This window comes from Mustela lutreola, chromosome 7, assembly GCF_030435805.1.
Source record: "Mustela lutreola isolate mMusLut2 chromosome 7, mMusLut2.pri, whole genome shotgun sequence".
NCBI lineage: Eukaryota > Metazoa > Chordata > Mammalia > Carnivora > Mustelidae > Mustela > Mustela lutreola.
The window spans coordinates 132,617,748-132,638,741 of NC_081296.1; the positions used below are offsets into that span (position 1 = coordinate 132,617,748).

General features: G+C 40.7%; 1 protein-coding gene across 2 annotated transcripts in view; it reads right to left on the minus strand.

The window, feature by feature from the left end:
- The window catches only part of TSHR (thyroid stimulating hormone receptor), a 165,621-nt gene that overhangs the window by 30,394 nt on the left and 114,233 nt on the right, over window positions 1-20,994 (minus strand). For both annotated transcript variants that reach the window (XM_059182626.1, XM_059182625.1), the window contains exons 5-8: window positions 12,845-12,919; window positions 9,997-10,071; window positions 8,495-8,572; window positions 5,609-5,677 (exon numbers count right to left, since the gene is read on the minus strand). In XM_059182626.1, coding sequence (XP_059038609.1) covers window positions 5,609-5,677; window positions 8,495-8,572; window positions 9,997-10,071; window positions 12,845-12,919 — 297 coding nt within the window. The remainder of the gene's footprint in view (window positions 1-5,608; window positions 5,678-8,494; window positions 8,573-9,996; window positions 10,072-12,844; window positions 12,920-20,994) is intronic.

Genomic DNA, 20,994 nt, shown 5'->3' on the forward strand with positions numbered 1-20,994 from the left:
TTGGAGGGGTTAAAGGGAACCCCTGCCTAGCCCTCATTGCTCCATGGTAATCCTTTTGGTAGCGTAAATCAGGAGACCTGTCTGTAAACAGTAACAGATGAGAAAATGCTCAAGGTTTCAACAGAGGTAAAAGCCAGTGTTGGAGCATATTCGACAAACTGTTTAAAGACTCCATGAGAAGTAATAGCCTGCTTCATCCCATAATCTTCTCTATCGTCATCTTGTCCCAGTGCTCCAAGCTATGGTGTTTTGCTTCTAATCAGCTAATGTGTGATGGTAATAGCACACGAATTGTGTTGACTTCTCTGCTCATAATAATTAAGGTTTTGGTATGTTCTTAGGAGATCAAAATGGTATTTTTTTTTCCCTGCCCAAATGTTTACTGTCAGATGGTAGCTAGTTACTAGTGTTTGACAATAGAAAATACAATACAGGCAATCAGATATTCTGAGACAAGCAACACATCCCCATGCCAGATTGTGTGGAAAGAGAGGATGGAAAAGAGGTTCCAAGGAATGAATGTGTGACTTTGCTTATGACTGGGAGCCGTTCAACTTCTGCCGAGCAAGAGATGCTTGTATTATTATTAATTTCACATCTGAGTGATGACAGTGTGCTTGGTTCCATATGAAATCACAGGACCATGTGTGTTTACACATCTGCCATAATGTTCACAAACTTTAATTACCCAACTGCTGCTGAGGCATCAGTGCTTGTTCTCATCTGGAATTTGTCCAACTTGGCTTCAGTTACTTAAAATAATGTCTAAATGAGGTTAAATCTGCTAATTTCAGTAAATTGACAGGAGATGGATGATGGGGAATTGTTGTTGTTTTGGAGGATGACACAATGTTTAAATTAGAACCTACAGATATTTGGACATAATTCTGGAGAATTTATCAAGTTGTTAACATGTTATGTGTAATTTTTGTGTGCAAATAGAATCATTATAGGATATTGATGTGTTCACATTAGTTTAAGATCACAATTAGCATTGAGACCACAGGCATCAGCCCTATGTTAAAATCACAAAGTAAATACTATTTCGTTATCACTTTTGAAACTTGACCTCTGTTTTCTGCACCTGCTACTCAGCCTTGATATTCCTGTAGTCTCAAACCTCCTAGCACCATCATCATTTGTTTTTACCTTGGATTTACACAATACTTTTTCCTGAAGTGCTTAACGCTAAGAAAAAATAAGTTTCCATCAACTAGGCTTTAAAAACTTAGGGTAGAATGATAGAACATTATTATAGGACAGAGTTTCAAGTTTGGATTCAAAATACTAATTGGAAAAAAACGTTCTTGTTTTCTATTATGATTGGATCTGAAATTTCAAACCCTAAAATATTTTTCCGGGCATTTATCTTTATCCCATAATTGCCTTTGAACTCTACTAGGAATTGGGAGAAATAGACTACATATTTCATCACACAGTGGTCCTCCTCACTGAATACCCCTTCAAGAAAAGCGGTCCATGAACTATGACCATCTGGTCAAATCTTGCCTGCCACCTGTTTCTGTAAATAAAGTTTTATTGGAACATAGTCATGCTTATTTGTTTACACATTGTCTGTGGCTGCTGCCACATTATAATGGCAGAGCTGAGTAGCTGCAACTGAGGTGATATGGCCCACAAAACCCAAAATGTTCATCTGGCCCTTTCCAAAAATGCTTGCTGATCTCTGATCTAGACTTCTAAAAGTCAAGAAACAAATGGTTCTCACTTAAATCTTTCCCACATCTGTTAAATCCTTCCAAAAACATTAATATTTTGCATAAAAATGCCAAGAAAGTATAGTGAATATGGCACATTAATTTCTTTTCTATGTTCCAAGGGATCATTACAGGGACTACGAAAGGCTGTAATTCAGGGAAACAATGAATTAAAATCCATTGCTCCAAAAGAATAATTCTCTGTCATCTGTCAAACCTCTCACAGAGCCCATGATATGGTCAGAGGAGAAAGACGGTCAGAAGGTAGAGAGAATCTTCTCACATAAGCATTGAAGTGTTCTTATCCCATTCTCCTGGTTTAAGTAATAAGCAGCAGTAGCCAGAGGACTTGGATGTCCAAGTCTTGGTGGTGGCTGCTAAGTCAGCAATGAAGAATCCCAGGAGGGCACAGTAAAGAGTCTCGAAACAGGGCATCTAGGTCCTGGGTTTGGCTTGGCCACAAGCTAGTTCTATCAAATTTAAAAAGCCATGGTTTTTAAAAAAAAAAAAAAAAAAAAAAAAGGCCATGTGTTTACTCTGGGCTTCATTCCCTTTATATGCAAAATGTGACTATTGGACAAGAAGAATGATAACATACTCCACAGCAGTGGTTCTTGACTTTTTATTTTGTTTGCGTTTTGTTTTTATTAGTTTCAGAGGTAGAATATAGTGATGCATCAGTTGCATGTCACACCCAGGGCTCATGACATCAAGTGCCCTCCTTACTGCCCATCACCCAGTTACCCCTTTCCCCCACCCACCTCCCCTCCGGCAACTCTCAGTTTGTTTCCTAGAGTTCAGCATCTCTGATGGTTTGCCTCCCTCTCAATTTTTATCTTAATTTAGTTTAGTTTCCCTTTCTCTATGGTCATCTGTTTCGTTTCTTAAATTTCACATATAAGTGAAATCATATAGTGTTTGTCTTTCTCTGACTTATTTCACTTAGCGTAATACCCTCTTGCTTCATCCATCCATGTTGTTCCAAATGGTGAGATTTCATTCTCTTTGATGGCTGAGTAATATTCCATCACACACACACACACACACACACACACACACACACACATCTTATTTATCCATTCATCTGCTGATGAACATCTGAACTCTTTCCTATTTTGGCTATGGTGGACATCGCTGCTATAAACATTGGGTGCAAGCGCCCCTTTGAAACACTATGTTTGTGTTCTTTAGATAAATACCTAATAGTGCAATTCCTGGTTTGACTTTTGCTTTATGTTGGCTGCACCTATGGAGATTTTTTAATCCCTGTGCCCTGCCTACAACCAAACCATTAACACCAGAATATCTGGTGGTAAACCTAGACATTAGTGCTTTCAAATCTCTCCAGGTGATTTCAATTTTCAGATAATATTGAGAACTATTCTGTGTAGACCTCAAAGGCTGAATTATATACCCCATATTGCTGTCCTTAAAAAATGACAACTGAGAGTGATTGAGGGTGAAACCTTCCAACGACAATGTATAGCAGGATAAAGAAGCAAATCATTTAAAGCTTACCTCCTCATCATGGGCTTTAACATCTTTTGCTTGTGAAAAATAAAATTTTTACTAATAAATGACCATATATCTAAGGTCAGTTTCTGGTTCTTTATCTCATCCAGCATTCTGGAAAGCGAGTTTTGGTTCAGAAAAGAGTCAGCTGGACACACTGAATTCAGGAGCCTTATTACCAGCTCTGATCTCCCTTGTTGAAGATTGCATATTTTGGATTTGCTTAATTTCTCCCTAATGTACCTTGACCCTTAATATTGCTGCCCTCAAGTTGACACCACTAGGATGCAAGCTCAGGGAAGGCAGGGAGCGCACTTCTCCTCTTCGTCTTTGTATCACCGGTGAATAGCACAGTACCTGGCTCATTGTAGTGTTCAAAAAAATGTTGAAAAATGGACAAAGGATTATGTGAGGTTTGTATGATAAAGTTAATATGGAATTAAGGTCTTTCCTACTGTAAACAAAATTGATGTGTAAGGATTCATGTCATCACTCCATTGAGACTTTGCAGATTTCCCTATAATTGTGCATTTAAAAAAATGACTAATAACCAGAATGTGACAATTCAGAGAAAGGTACTCTGATCTCTATTTGATAAAGACTATGAGGAAATCCAAAAGCTTGGCAAAGATTGAGACTCCACTTCAAACAGAACTCAGAAAGCCATGCCAAGGTATGATTTCAAAACTTATTTGCATTTATTCTTTAAAAATGGAATCATACCAGAACCCACTACTTAACTCCCGAATTAGAATAAGACCATGTCATCTACATGTGTTATGTTTGTTTGCTTTCAAGGCCCCTGCATATGGCTGTGCAGGTCATTCAGCTCACCCAGCTTAAGTGTGGTCCAATGGTCAGTAGCATTATCATCACCTGGGAGCCTATTAGAAATGCAGAATCCTGGGGCCACTTCAGATCTACTTAACCAGATTCTGTACTTTAATAGGATCCCAGGTGGCTTATATGTTCAATAAAGTTTGAGAAGCACTGTACAACAGATCTAGAACCATAGGCCCTCAGATTTTGTGATGACCACTCTGGAATATAAAATAACCATGTGTGGAAAGTTTACAGGGGAAAAAAAAAGATGGAGTCACAAAAGGGAGTAAGCAATAAGACTGTCAAAAATGAGCATGCAACTTTTTTGAAAAAGCAAAGAGAAACTCTGGAATTGGAAAAAATATAATTGTTAGAGAAAATACTCAGTGATGTGTTACAAGACAAACACAAAAATGTGTTGTGTGTTCTTCTAGCTGACTCTTAACCATGGTGGGTTTTTCTTCTCCTATGTGTGGTTTTTGAAAGTGAGCGCATATTTGATTGATCGAGATCTTTAAAAAAGGTGGGGGCCTGTATTGGTATTTTTCTCTCTGCAGAGGTATGCATTTATTTCTGCCAGAAATCAGAATGTACTACTAGGGTGGTTCTACTCCAGCTCTCATCCAGGTTGCCTGGTTTAACCTAGGAGTCTCAGGTTTGTATCACTTTCATTTCTTCAGACTGCACTAAAGCCTTGTCTCCTGGCATCACTGATGTTGGCACCTGCCCCTAGCAAATCAGCCTTCTGGAAGCACCCACCAATTTGGTTTCAGCTCCTGGTTTGTTAGTTTATTTCTCTCTCTTGGAGCTATGATATAAATGTAATTTTTAAAAAATGGATGTCATAGTTGTTTTGTAGGAAGGTCCTACAAATTAACTAGTCCACCACAGTGTGGGAAACATACTCTACTAAATGTATTTTTTCACTTACTAGATATTAGGTTAAAACACAAATTAGTATGGCTGAACCAGTCCACAAGCTCTTAGACCCAAAGTATGTCCTGTTGTAGATACTGGTGGCCACAAAGATCTGGCAGGAAAATACAGCACAGGCAGAACCCCATGTAAGTGACTATCTTATTCTAGGCTTTATTTATTTGGGGGTGGGTAGGCAAAAGCGAGTGAATCAAATATAGAGTAAATCTTTCTGAAAACATATCAGAAAAAAGTAAAAATAAAAACCTTACTTTCTGAACAGCTTCAGACTTAAAGACATGCTTTACTTCATGTACATATACAGTGTACTTCATTAACATTTACACACAAACACAACAGACTCCTACAAGGAAATTGAAGGTGATACCATGGTTCTCCATTTTATCAAGGATAAAAGGTTTGTGATTTAGGATGGGAGTCACTGTAAGTATTTGCTAAAGCTGGCTCTTGCCAAGTTCCTTAACATCATTCCCAAATTTTGGTCATACTCATTCTGGGGTTGAGGAATGCTCTGGTAGAACCTATCTCTAACAGAATTCTGACCCATTGGATGTTCCCCCACTGGATGGGGTTGGGATTATGGAGGAAGATAGTGGTGTCCATGGCTACCCTTGACTTACACAGCATCCAGCTTTGTCCCATTGAAAGCATGTCCTTGGATTGAAGTAAATCCATTGTTGTATAATTTCCTACAATCAAAAGAGAGAGGAGAAATCAGTGGCTCATAAGAGGTGATGGTTGGGTTTCATTTCTGCAGTGTCAGAAATGTGCATGAAGGTTCTCAGGTCCCACAAGAAAACTTCACAGTATGTCTTGCTTGGAACATAGAATATTTCCAACTTTGAATCCTCTTTTACCAGACAGCTCCTAGTAACTTCAAGCTATTTCTCAGAAGCAATTCATTTTGAGAAGCAAAGATTTGCCACCATTAAGAATAAAAAAAATATTCTGCTACCTATACTCAAAAAAGAAGAGTTTGGGGTAATACTTAATACTTAACCCAATGTCAATAATGAAGGATAACTTCAGGTTTTTTTTTTTTTTTCTTTCTTTCAAATGGTTTATTTATTTATTTGACAGAGCACAAGGAGGCAGAGTGGCAGACAGAGGGAGAAAGAGGAGCAGGCTTCCTGCTGAGCTGAAAGCCCAACATCGGGCTCAATCCCAGGACCTTGAGATCCCAACCTGAGCCAAAGGCAGACACTTAATTGACTGAGCCACTCAGGTGCCCCTAACTTCAGTTTCTTTCTTTCTTTTTTTAATTTATTTATTTATTTGACAGAGATCACAAATAGGCAGAGAGGCAGGCAGAGAGAGTGAGAGAGAGAGAGAGAGAAGGAAGCAGGCTTCCCTGAGCAGAGAGCCTAATGTGGGGGCTCGATCCCAGGACCCTGAGATCATGACCTGAGCTGAAGGCAGAGGCATTAACCCACGGAGCCACCCAGCCACCCAGCCCCTGAATTAGAGTTCTTTTATGTAGATGTGAGAATTATACATTTGGGATTTCTATTTTCTAAAACTTTGTTAAGAGTCCTAGACAATGAAAATATTCTTTGTTAGCATTACATTTCAGAGATTAAATGAAACTCTTAATAGACAAATAGGCCTTAGAAAGGGAAAATAATGAAGGAAGAAAAAAGAAAGGATTGCAAACTTCAATTGAAACTCTATCCTGCCAGGAATATGCACATAAATTCACCGCTGGACACACACCCTCTCATGCGGTATTTTGAGCATGAGCTTCGAAGAAGCAAGGACTTTTGCAGGAATGTAAAAATGATTACCCAAAAAGATAATGGGCAACCCATGCCATCCCCCACTCTTGATTTCAGGAAGCACAGAATTCCCTCATTCAGATGTTTATTAAATGCCTACTGTGCCCGGGCTCCTTGGGACAAGGAGCTGCTTTCACTTGAGAAGGCTGCCGGAGGCATGGGGTCTTTATTTTTTTTTTTTTTTTTTTTTTTAAAGATTTTATTTATTTATTTGACAGACAGAGATTACAAGCAGGCAGAGAGGCAGGTAGAGAGGCAGGCAGGCTCCCCGCTGAGCAGAGAGCCCGATGCGGGGCTCGATCCCAGGACTCTGAGATCATGACCTGAGCCGAAGGCAGCGGCTTAACCCACTGAGCCACCCAGATGTTTATTAAATGCCTACTGTGCCCGGGCTCCTTGGGACAAGGAGCTGCTTTCACTTGAGAAGGCTGCCGGAGGCATGGGGTCTTTAGAAAAAAAGGCCAAACGGTGAAGGTAGAGAAACTGAGAAATGAGTTTAGATGCAATGAGTGGTTCAGTTGCGCAACGGAAACCTTCATAGAGGAGGCAAAAGGCCTGGAGGCTTGGGACTGAGCAGGCTAAGGCTCCAGATTTTTGCTGTGTTGTCAAATGAAAATGATGGCCAAGAAGAGTCTCTCGTCTTGTCCAAAGACCTATCGCCATGTTTCAAGGAGAAGGAGGAAATGCTTCAGTGTGGCTAGAGACTCAGAGGCTGAGGCAGTTTCACAGGGCTTTAGATGGATAGACAGAATGCATTGGAAGCAGCTTCTTGTAAGAGTTGTGGGGATGCTTGTGTCAATTTTACTGGGGAATAATCCAATCAAGTTTGTATCTCACAAAAACTACCTGGACTGTAGTGTGACCAGAGAAAGGGAACTTGATGACAATCCAGGCAAAAAAGCCAGGACGCCTGAGCTTGGGCAGTGGTACTGAAGCTAGAGAGAAGAGATCCTTTGGACAACTCTAGTTCGTGGCTAATTGGATGAGAGAGGGGAGTTTTCTACAAGTTTGGAGAATTAACTTATCTTTTATACCTCTACTAGATTTCTTTATTAGAATACTTTATGAATTTCTCTAATAAACCTCGCCTTTGGAACATCTAAAGAGCAGAACCCATCCAAACTCTGAAAAATAATGATGTATAACAACACTGTTTTCTATTCAATAGGGTTTTGTTGGACCTTCTTAACAGTTGTGATAACGAGTTGAGTGTGAGTGCAAAGAGCATGAGAAGCTCTTAGTTGCACCTTTTCCTAACTCAGTGATCTTGGAAAAGTCACCACTCTAACCCCAGGTTCTTCCTGTATATAATAGGGATATTAGAATACAATAATATTACAAGGCCTTCAGTTCAATTCTGGTCTACTACTTGTTTTTGTAAATTAAATTTGATTTGAAAGACAGGCTTACTAATTTACGTATTGTATATGGCTGCCTTTTGCTTATAATGGCAGAGGTAAGCCGTTGCCGCAAAGACCATGTGTTCTGTAAGACCCAATGGTCATCTCTAGATCAAGTGTGCTGACCATTTCTATAAGGGAATACTTGTCTTGTTACTTAAACCATTTTGTCATCGATTGGACTAACATACCATAAGGCAATCCTCTTATTTAACTCTGAAACATTTAGGAGATCATAGAGCATGTCCTATAATGTTTCTTGGAGTGAAAATATGGCAATGGTCCAAATAACATTTTGGTTGTTGGCAGGAGTGGAAGTGGCAATACTCACAGTGTCAGGGTTTCATTGCAGAGCCCCTGGAAAGCATTGGCAGGGATGGAAGTCATGTAAGGGTTGTCTGTGATTTCACTGCAAAAGAGGGACAAAAAGACACTTGGTGAAAAAAAAAAAATGCTTTCTCCAGGGACTGGGCTTTTGCTCCACCCTATGCACCCAAATAAATAACCTGATGCAATTTAGTTTAATATTGTTTATTTTTAGGTTTCGTTGACTCCTCTTAGCTGCGGGTGGCTCAGAGGTTCAGTGAGGCGTGGAGAGCGGGACGCACACTCACAGCCTTCCAGACGTGTGTAAGCAAGTGAGCTTTGGGGGTGGGCTGAAGCCCTGACTAAATCCTCATTTATAACGGGAGCAGGCACCTTAGAGACTTCAGTAAATCTGTGACAAATACTTGACCCATAGCAACTAGAGTTTTCTAAGTGTCTGAAACCTCTAAAAAGGGCTGGTACAATGAGATCAGTGGATTTCTTTTTATGAGTATTACTGAAGTGTCCTATACTTGCAAACTACTGCCTGGCGGATGCTCCTGAAGAACTTTCTGTGCCAGTCTAGTTGCTAGAAGACTGACTATTTTTGAACTGTGCTCTTCAGCAGCAAAAAAGCGTGGTCAATTTTTTTTTTTTTTTTTTTTTTTCTGGCAAAATCCTGAGAGTTCAGATCCGACCACTCCACCTTTTGCTGACTCTGTGGTGGAGACTCACCCTCTAACGCTGCATAAGTCTGTTTACTTCTATACAATGAGGTAAGACATGTGACTGTGTCACAGGTTTTGGAGAAGGGCACATGGTCACCAGTCAGAAGCCACAGGAAGTAGTTTGAACACCACTGGTTTCTGCTCCTTGGGACTCTGCTCAGACAAAATCACTTAGGTTTTCTGTTCCTCTGTTTCTTCATTTATAGAATGGAAAAAATTTATAGCTTCCATTTACACATTATAAGGAGGTCAAGAGTAGCAAATATATGAATACATGTGTCTGAAAAGCTATTAAAATTATATGGAAGATAAAGTATCATCATTATCGTCAAATTTTCTTTCTATTTGATCACTCTCATCAGCAAACAAACATGCCATAATTGGTCCCATCAAACAACAAGAAACAACAAAAATAAACCTTTTCTCCTGTCCCAGTGTGCTCCAACTACTGAGATATGTTTCCGCTCCTTTTTAACAGTAAGACTTCTCAAAAGAGTTTGTAATAGTCACTTTCTCTAAGTCTTTCCTTCTGATTCTTTCTGGAGCCAACTCCAACCGGAGTTCACCCTAGAGCTCCATTGGAACTGCACTCGTCGGAATCACCAAAGTCCCCTATTACTAAATCCAGTGATTGTTTCTCAGTTTCTGCCTAACTTCATCCGCCAGCACATTTGTCACAGCCGATCACTGCTTCCCCTTGAGACAATTGCTTCACTAGGTTTCAACCAACCCCTATGATTGCACCCTACTTTTTGACAGTGACAAAATACGGGTAAACATTGCATGTGTGCATACTTACAGTATAAAGAATACATCAATGGAATAAACTTTGGTCAGGTCAGGGAATACTCCAAGTCCAGTGTTGAAAATGCCACTACAGTGCATGAAAAGGAAGAAGAGGGAACAGAAATAAGGTAAGAAAACCAACACATAGGAAGTAGATTAATGTACTCGTTGAAAGCATGGGTTCTGAAGTCAGACTCGAGTCAAATCCTAACTCCTTCATTAAATATCTGAGTGACCTGGCTAAGTTCTAACCCTTGGAGGAGATGTTGCTCCTTCAAGGTATAAGAATCTAATTCAATCCACCAGGGTCAATACATTTTTTTCTGTTTATAAGAATATGAAGACTGTTTCAACCAAGTAGGCTCCTTATAAATAGGAACTCAGGTCTCTTTCCATGTGTGCATGTGTGTGTGTGGTATTTCCCTGTTTTAATTGGAGGGCATTATGGGGGGGCAGTGGAAAAGGGGGAAGGTGGGACAGAAAGGCAATATAATACATAATACCCAACTCCAAACCAGGCTTCTTCTTTCAACCTTCTCATTATATTGTGTTCATTGTTTTGCCAAGAATTATTTTCCCCTGGCAGTCACCTGGGCGTAGGATGGCAGCAGTGCCATTTAGAAAGTATGTCCAGAAGAGGGATGAAATCAATCAAAGACAATTGTCTTCACTTTCCAGAGTTTGTGTCATCAGGGCAAAATGTCAAGACTAAAAGATATACATCGGACAGCACGAATACATCCACTTTCAGGTTCCTGGTTAATTTAACATTTGTTGTAGCTTCTAGAACATAGATAGTGGAATGGAAGGGTTTTTTGTTTTGTTTTGTTTTGGGGTTTTTTTTTTTTTTTGAAAGGCATGGCACAGCTTGGGGTACGAGTTAGACAGTACCAGTAAAGCTTTAAAGAAAGTCTTCCAGCAGAGAAAACTGGTTCATTGAAATACCTTCTTAGGGTGCCTGGGTGGCTCAGTGGGTTAAGCCGCTGCCTTCGGCTCAGGTCATGATCTCAGGGTCCTGGGATCAAGTCCCGCATCGGGCTCTCTGCTCAGCAGGGAGCCTGCTTCCCTTCCTCTCTCTCTGCCTGCCTCTCTGCCTACTTGTGATCTCGCTCTGTCAAATAAATAAATAAAATCTTTTAAAAAAAAAAAAGAAAAAAAAAAAAAAGAAATACCTTCTTAGGCAAATTCTGACCTGACTGCTTTTAGAGGGGGAGGCGTAAGATTTGAAGAGAACACAGGAGCCAGAGGTGTCACAAAGAACAAATGGGATATTCCAGATAGCAAAGGAGAGAAGGAAGATTCCATAAAGAATATGTGAAGAACAGGAAACAAACAGTGAACAAACTAGTCAATTGCATAATTGCAAGAGAGGTACATGTGGAAGTGTGTGTGGCAGGGGGAGGCCCTGGAGTTAAGTGGGGACCGTATCCCGTACAGCGGGGCTGGAAGTGCCAGATTAGGGCAGGACCTCTGTTTTCTTCAAAGCCCCAAACAAGTGCACCTTTCTGATGTGTCCTCTAATTAACTATACCCCCCCCCCCATAATGTATGTTACCTCTTATTTATCACTTACCATTATTCTCCAGTAGGAGAGGAACTTTTCAATTTTATACAGTATCTTCCCAACTAGACTGTAAGCTTCTTGAAGGTAAGAACAGGGTTTTACTACCTTATAAATTCCCTCCCAGAGCCGCACACATACTAAGGGATCATCATATCAAAGAACTATTGATTGATTGAAACTTGAAGTCCACACAGGAATGATTGCCTTGTCCCATAAGTTTTTGTTATTTCCCGGATGCCTTTCCAGCCACAGTTCCCAACACTATCCTCTTTACTCTCCCTGCCATCTTGCACTCCCACTTCTTCATCCTGAGCTATTTTTAGGGCCCCAAATGAGCCATATGGTTCCACACCTTTGTGTCTTTCTCATGCTGGTCCATCCATCTGTATTTTTCTTCTGCCCCTCCCTCTTCTTTTCCTGGATAACTTCTATTCATTCTTAAAGTCTTAATTCATAAAGTATATATGGATGTACACTATTATTTAAAAGCCCTAGATGGAAACAAACTAACATGTTAATAATGGTTATTTCTGAGTCTTAGGATTAAGGTTGATTTTAATTGTTTCCTCTCATAATGCTTTTGTGTTCTAATCTTTCACAATGCCTGTGAATCAGAAAGAAGGGAAGAAGGGACTGTTTCTTCCAGCTGATGCCTAGAGGACCTGAGACGAGACATACACATCAATTGAGCACATTATTATTGAGCATCTACTCTGTGCCAGCCAGTACAGAGGCAATAGAGAGTAAAGTGCTGTGGTTCCTGCTCTCAGGGAGTTTATAATTAGCTCACAAGGTGTTGCCAAAACAAAGCAATAGTGTTGTTTCTTCCATTTTTTGTTACCCCAACCTTCAAGAGTTTGGATTTTGCCCTTTGTGGCTTTTTTATTTTCTGTGTGACAAGTACTTTCATATTGATATTGTTGTGATACCCATTTCTCATAAAATTGACCAATGGACTCTTAGAGTTTTTTGGTTTTGTTTTGTTCTGTTATACTCCATGTAAAGGCTATGTATATATCATGGTATTTTCTCCCTCATGTCTCTTGGATCAAGTCTTTGGTCCCAGCATTATATGCTGACTTTTAAATAGGTTTTTAAAATGTGGATCATTTCACCTGACTCCTTGTCTGATGGGAAAGAGCGGGGAGTAAGTCACACGGTGTGATTTGTCTCAGGCCATATACTCCTAAAATGACCCTGGCCCACATCATCCTAGGGAGACTTGTGGGCAGACAACAACATTATAATTCTCTTTAAGGAAAAAAAAAAGTAGAATGGGGTAGGCATTAATACTTACAGGAACTTCAAGAGGGGGAGCTCTTTTAGGGCATCAGGGTCTATGGAAGTTAAGCTTCTGGTATTCCGAATCTCTCTGTAAGAGTTACAGAAAACACATTCATATAATATATCCATTTCTGTTCTTACCAAAGTTAAAAACATTATGAATCAGACTTAACAAATGTTCATGAGAAATATACACATTTACGCAATGCCCCAGGGACTGTTTCTTCTGAGAATCAGTCCCATCAGGAGCCAACTCCTCCCAGGGACACACTGGCTGTTCACCCCCGCCCCCAACCCTGACTTAGTTCCAGTCCATTTTCATATATGGGAGACCTTTCTCTTGATTGTAGTCTCATAGCCTTTCCACCTGCCATCCCCAACTTTTTATATTTAAATAGAGAAGAAAATCTCCAATGGTGTGTTGAGAACAGATATCTTTATTATTACCAATAGCACATATCCTGGCCCTGGAGCGGACACTGCGCAGGCTAAACGATGGGTGATAACAAGGCAGTGAGGGCCATGAGCTGCTTCTGCCAGTTGCTATTTCAGAGGTAGTGGCTATGGTGAGTCTTAAGAGTTCCCTTGTGCTGATTGTTCTATACCAGTAACTGAAGACTTAAGTACATGCGATGTGATACCACGTAAGTCTGCAACTTACATACTTAGGATCATCGACAAGTCAATCAACATGCACAGTCAGCATCAGTGAAGTTCACGACAGGTAGAAAGAGGGTCTCATTGGTAAAACTGAATGTATTCAGCACATGTGGATTGGTTGAAAGAGTTTAAAGGCACTCTCTATGCTTCTATGAACAGGACAAGAACCTAGCAAGACCTGTATCCTCTTTCCTTAGAGATGGTCCCGAAGGCTAAGGGAACCTGCATCTACTCACTCACAGTCACAAACTAGCAGAGAGAGAGAGAGAGAGAGAGAGAGAGACAGAGAGGGAGGAGGAGGCAGGCTCCGCGCTGAGCAGAGAGCCCGATGCGGGGCTCCATCCCAGGACCCTGGCATCATGACCTGAGCTGAAGGCAGAGGCTTTAATCCACTGAGCCACTCAGGCGCCCCTAGCCCTGCACTTTTAAAAATGATTTTACTGACAGAGAATTTTCATAAAATTCATGTACTGCTGGTATACAATTAGGTAATTTTCTGTAAACGTACAGAACTGTGCAACCATCCTCACAACCCAGTTTTAGAACATTTCTATCAATGACAAAACCCCATTTGCCCATGTGCAGGTAATTCCCACCGTCCCCCATGCCTAGGAACCACGGATCTGCTTTCTATCTCTGAATTTGCCCTCTCTGGACATTTCATATAACTGAAATTGCAAACATGTAGTTTTCTTTATCTGGCTTCTTCCACTTAGCACGGTGTCTGTGAAGTTCATACACGTTGTAATACACAGCAGTAGTTAGCTCCTTTTAATTGCTGAATGGCCAGAGGGAACTGAGGTCAAATGTTGACTCTGCCACTTCTTTCTGGCTACACAACCTTGGGCAAGTTGACCTCTCTGAGCCATAGTTCCCTCATCTATAAAACAGGGATAATAATACCACATCTTTCATAGGACTCTTGTGGAAATTAAATAATGTCTATAAAGAGTTTGACATGTAGCCTAGCACACAGTGAGGGCTCTATGAACAATAGTTTTATTGCTGTTATTCTCCTGAGTAGAAAGAAAGCTGGAACAGACATCAGAGACTTGGGGTTGGAGGTGCTGCAATGTTCATACAGAATTAAAAAAAAAAAAAAGAAAACAACAACACTAGGTGTGGTATCTGACTAAGGACGTGGAGTATGAAACAGATCTTGGGAAAGAGAGGATAGGATCAGAAACTACTGGGGCCCAGGGCTGGCTCTGTTGGTGAAGCACTGGACTCTGGATTTCGGCTCAGGTCATGATCTCAGGGTTGTGCGAGACGGCCTGTGTCAGGCTCAGCCCTGAGCCTGGAGCCTGCTTAAGATTCTCTCTCTCTCTCCCTCTGTCCCTGTGCCACTCCCCACCCCTCCACTCAAGCACTTGTTCTCTCAAAAAATAAAGAAAGAAAGAAAGAAAGAAACTATCTTGTTTCCACCTCAACTTACTGTCTTGTTAATATAAAGTTACTGGTCTATCATCTCCATTAGCAAAACTTTGTCCAGACAGCTAACTTTATTGTTCTTGACTGAATCCTCTTGAAAGACACGTCCATGCTTCAACAGAAAGCATCCACAATTTATATGCCAAGACCCTTAGGATCCCTCACCCCAAAATCAAGATCCTGCATGGAAAGAATCACTTTAAAGTAGATTTAAAATTTTGTCCTGGTTTGAGACTAAAAACCCTATTTCTGGAGCTCTGTCTGTCCTGGGTAAACGGGGCTGGTTGGCTGCCTACTGCACAATCCCATAGCTGTCCCTGCCATGCCCGTCTCAGATACTTTTAGACGCTATAGAGTTCAGGTGCCCTCTCTCTGCATGTTCAGCAATAAACTTCTTGCCAGAGCTTTCCATGGGAAAAGGGTTTGAACTGCTGTCAGTCAAATATAAACTAGTTAGGAGAGCTTGCGGTCTGGCAAACTGCTGGATGAGAGACTATTGTTGAACAAGATGGGCTTGAGAGAGTGGCCTAAGAGAATGTTCCAGTGAAAGGCAGCCCGCTGAAGGAGCTCTGGAGGTGGCGAATGAGAAATGAAAAACTGCTGTGAGTTCCAGCTGACTAAAGTAGGCCGTTACCTACATGGTTGAAAGAGGTAGGAGAGGCCAGGAGAGGGGAGATACAAAAGAGATGGATTTCTTTTTCTTTCTTTCTTTTCTTTTTTTCTTTTTTCTTTTTTTTTTAAGATTTTATTTATTTATTTGACAGAGATCACAAGTAGGCAGAGAGGCAGACAGAGAGAGAGGGAAGCAGGCTCAGCGCTCCAATGCGGAGCTTGATCCCAGGACCCTGAGATCATGACCTGAGCCGAAGGCAGAGGCTTATTAACCCACTAAGCCACCCAGGTGCCCCAAAATAGGTGGATTTCTTAGGGCAAATCTAAGACAGGCAAGAGTTACCACAAGAATCATCAAGGAAAGGAAGCCGCTGTCTGAGGTAAGAAGACAGTCAGTTTCTCATGCTCACAAGTGACTTTAAAAACAACAACAACAAAACTCTGCTGAGAGAGCGGGAAATACTGTATGACCTCACTTTTATATGGCATCTAAAAAAGCCAAACTCAGAGAAATAGAAAGGAGAGTGGCGGTTACTAGGGGCTGGGGAGGGCTGGGGTCAAAGCATACATCCATTTTTAAGATTAACAAATTCTGGGATTCTAATTGCCAGCCTGGCGATGATGGCTAATAATATAATAAGAATACTGCGTTACATCCTTGAAAGTTGCTAAGAGAGCTCTTAAACTGTCTTTGCCACAAAAAAGAACTGCAATTAGGTGACAGGATGGAAGTGCTACTGTTATGGCAGTCATGTAAGTAATGTAAGTCTGTCAAATCAACACCTTGGACTCTTTAACCTCACACAGGGTTACCTGTCAATTACATCTTTAAACCTAGAAAAACAAAATCTCTGCTGAAGTCAGAAGGGGAGGGGGCAGGAGCTGCTACCTTAGCCAAATGGAGACAGAGGTCAGAAGTGAATGCAGCTGGATAACCTTTTCTAAGAAAGCAGAGAGGACAATTAAGTGAGCACTCGCAGAGCTCTGGTAAGAGGAAAAGGGTAATCAGGGAGTCCGAAGGCCAGTGAGTTTCAAGCCTGCATGGGAGGGTGAACTTGACTCGCTACAATTCTGAGTGAAGCAATTACAGCCCAAGAGTGCAGGCGGCTAGCTATGTTGTCAGGACACTGGGGACGCCGAGAGAAAGAAAACATATATATCACACCAGCATGACAGGTTGGCATAGAGCTGTTCCCCAGAGTGAGGACAAGAGGTGAGGGAGGCAGGGCCCTGGATCAGCCCCCGGGGGTCCCTGAGTGACGGCGTGGAGGAGCACCGCCCTGGCTCCCTGCCCCTCCACCCGGTACTGTCCCATGAGCAAGAAGTAACCTTCAGTTCCCTCCAGGCTGTCACAGAGCTTTAATTTTGTCTATTTCTTAGCTCTTAGCCTACCCAAACTAATACAATAAGCATCAACAAAATTCTTAAAATAAAGAACATAGTGTTCCTTGTGGTTGTCTCTGGTAGGTAGAATGGAAGCTAAGAATGTGTACTTTTCACTTTTTATTCTATCTTATTTTTTAAAGATTTATTTATTTATTTTAGAGAGAGAGGGAGTGCATGCACCTGTGAGGGAGGGGAGGCGCAAAAGGAGAGGGGGAGGGAGATTCCGCCCTGAGCTGAGCCCAGTGGGCACCTGCTCACCCTGCCAGGGCTCAAACCCAGGACCCTGAGATCAATACTGAGGCCAAAACCAGGAATCAGATGCCCAACCAACTAAGCCACCCAGGCGCCCCTATTTTATCTTGTTCGAAGTTAAAAAAAAAAAAAATGAAATAAAAGGCACACAAAAAGTCCTGAATTTCAAAAAACGCAAAGGAATATATATTCTATATAAAAAATTTAAAAAACATATAAAGTGTCAGATACTCTGAGTGTGGGTGGGAAGGGCAAAGGGGAAGAGAATCTTAAGCAGACTCCACACTGAGCCCAGAGCCCCGTGGGGGTGAGGGTGGGGCGACTTGATCTCATGACCCTGACATCACGACCTGAGTTCAAACCACAAGTCCGATGCTTTGCCCACTGGGCCACGCAGGTGCCCCTATTTGTTCATTCTTTTTTTTAAATTTTATTTATTCATTTGACAGAGAGAGATCACAAGCAGGCAGAGAGGCAGGCAGAGGGAGAGGAGGAAGCAGGCTCCCCGCTGAGCAGAGAGCCCGATGCGGGACTTGATCCTAGGACTCTGAGATCATGACCTGAGCCGAAGGCAGCAGCTTAACCCACTGAGCCACCCAGGTGCCCTATTTGTTCATTCTTAACAAGAGCAAATAACAGAGAAATTGGCTTGTTCAGAACAGCTGTCGTGGCAGGCACTTAGCACCCCAGCCTACACCCACACCGTCTGGGAAATCAGCAAAGTGGTAGAAGAGAGTCCCCAGGTTGGGCAGAGAGAGGCAAGCGGAGGAGAAATGAAGGCTTAAATCCTTCTACTATTAAGGAACTTTCCAACTTCTTTTTTCCTTCCATTGTCCTGTGCCCCCTTTCCCCTCTTGACTGGCATTAGGTCATAGCATTTGACTCTGCTCCTAGTCTTAGAGATATTCGCCCACACCCTCAATGCCCCCAGTTCATGAGGAGAAAGAGGCCAAGCTGGGAAGCAAGCAGGGCAAGAATGAAACTGACATGGCTTTTCACCTGCAAAGTAAGATGGGACCAACGGAGATGAGAAGGTTCCAGGCTTGCATGGGCAAGGACCTTGAATTGGAATAAGAGACCTGAAGAGAAGGTCTCTAGCTGGTATCGCTGGAATTTTAAGAAATACAAATGCAATTAATGTGCAAAACTACTTTGTGTAAAACAGGAAACTGAATGAGAATGAGAACCAAAAACCTAGGTATTGACCGGCCCCCTGGCTTTTTTTCAACTTACTTGCATTTGATCTTCAATTTTTTTCTAGTCTGCTTTTAAGTACCTTAGTTCAAAAAAAAAAAAAAAAAAAAAAAAAAAGAAAGAAAGAAAGAAAAAAAAGAAGGCAGGCCACTCTGTCTTTGACTAGGTGTTCTGGTTCTAGTGGGGAGAGTGGGAAGAGATTGGTTAAAACTAAAGGAATACTTACTGGACATTTATTATGTGCAACTTAACTGTGGGATCTGGGAGGTAGAAGTAGTAACTAATTACTTAACTACTTTAAAAAGAAGGTGTGTATGTATTAGCAAAGCCATTAATTTTCATACCTTAAATGCTGCACAGTACTGAGGTGAAAACTGGGACTAAGAATTAGGTAAATTAATTTTAAAGTAACATTTTTTGATAGGTTTCCTATCACACAATAAGTCACCCAGGTAGTATGAATTTACATCAAGTATTCATTTTAAAATTGATGTATTTTGAAAGAACTCTTAATTTTTAAAAGGTTTATTCCATCTAACTATGAAGATAATATATTGTGAAAAGTCTTAAACACATTCACATCAAAAAGATGTGAAACCTCTTATTCCATGATATAAAGAAAATCATTTTTTTTCCCTGTCTTTAAGTATGTTTTGTGTTTTTAAAACCACACTACATCAAACGTATTCCCTCTGGGATTAAATAGTCTGTGGCAACAGATTTCTAATGGTTGTTCAGTATTTCATATTAGACCCTTCTAGCTGAGCATTTGAGTAGCTTCCAAATTTTTGCTATTATAAATTAACTATGAGACAAATGGCTTTTATGTAAACTCACTCCTCTGTTTATTTTCTTGGGGGAAAATTTACTGAAGTGGAATTACTAGATCAAAGAGTATAAAATCTGTCAAAGCGCTTGGTATATACTAGGTCCTTAGCTTTTAAAGTCCTGATTTTCAGACTGGCAGTAATTTTTCAGCAATAGTCTATAAATTCACAGAAAAAGTTATTTCTAAATTATCAAGACTTTTCAATGAGAGAAATCTTAATTATTCTACTTTGGCTATTACCAATGAAGTATTTCAAAGCTAATGTTCCACAATTAAGGGAAAAATATAACTGAAAGGTGATAAGCATGATGTTGATGCATCTTTTAATTTATTGATGAATTAAAAAAATAATAGATGTCAATTCAAAGAGAGTTTATATCTTCAGATTTTGAAAACAGGTGGAAGAAAATGTGAGTTTACCAGTAGATTTTCCACTGGAAATAGGACATTATAAAAATGATTCTCCAAATTTCTTGGAAGAGGCAGTCAGCTGATTGCATGATTATCTAATGATCGGGACTAAAATCGATACTCTTGAAACCTCCAACAAATTCCCTTGACTCAGTTTAATGAAGCAGCCAATATTAGATCTTATCACACTATCTGCCGTAAATCACACTTTTTATCTACCCAATTATAGAATTTTTATTTACTTGTGATTTTCAAAAAATCCACATTAAAGTAAAAACATCCTTTGAGGGTAGCATTTTCTTTATTTCCATTTTTAATTGAAGAGATATTATGAATTGCATTAGTTTTAGAGGGACTCTTTCTTTCAAATTCTGACTCTGAAAATTCTTAGCTGAGGAAATTTGGGCAAGAGCCCTGTGAGGTGTGTATTACCGTCTTCATTTTACATAGTGGACCTGAGGCTTAGTGAGATTAAGTGGGATAGGGTATGTGAAGCTCTTTTAGTAGAATGCTTGCCCATAAAAGGTATTCAGTAATTGGTGGCTGCTTTTAGTAGGAGTAACAATGGCAACAGTCAATGTTCTATTGGCTTCTTTATAGAAAACATGAAATAGAAGATGGAAGTGGTCTGTGTTTCACCATTTTACAGGTGTAAGCTTTATCAAATTTATATTTGGAGGGCTCCTGGATGGCACAGTTAGTTGAATGTCTGACTCGTGGTTTCAGCTCAGGTTGTGATCTCAGGGTTGTGGGATCGAGTCCTACATTGGGCTTTGTGCTCAGTGTGGAGACTGCTTGAGATTCTCTCTCCCTTTTCCTCACTCTCAAATGAATAAATGAATCTTTGAAAAAAAAAAGTTATTTTGGGGGGCTAGACTGTACTCCAGCTGAAGTTTAAAACCCAGGAGAACTGTTTTGTTTTCATTTAGGACTCTCAGTAAGTTATAAAGAAACCCGCCATTCTTGTAATTTTCTCTGATAAATCCTCAATGTCTTTTACCCATTGCTATGGGTAATTGCTACCTCTTTTGGATGTCTGTTGTTGTATAACAAATCACCCCAACTAAGTGGCTAAAATAACGACTATTTTATTATAGAGGTCATGATTATGTGGATTAGGATTTCAGGCAGTGGTAAACTGTACTTCTCTTCTGTCTCACGTGGCCTTCACTGGGATCACTGGTTGTTTTTTCAGCAGTGTCTGGATCAATAGAGAGGGTCTAAGATAACTGTGCTTTCCATGCCTGGCCCCTTGAAGGTGACTGTTAGGAAACTAGGCTTAGGGGCGCCTGGGTGGTGCAGCTGGTTAAGTGACTAATTCTTGGTTTAGGCTCAGGTCTGATCTTGGGGTCATGAGATTGAGCCCAGCATGGGTCTCTATGCTCAGT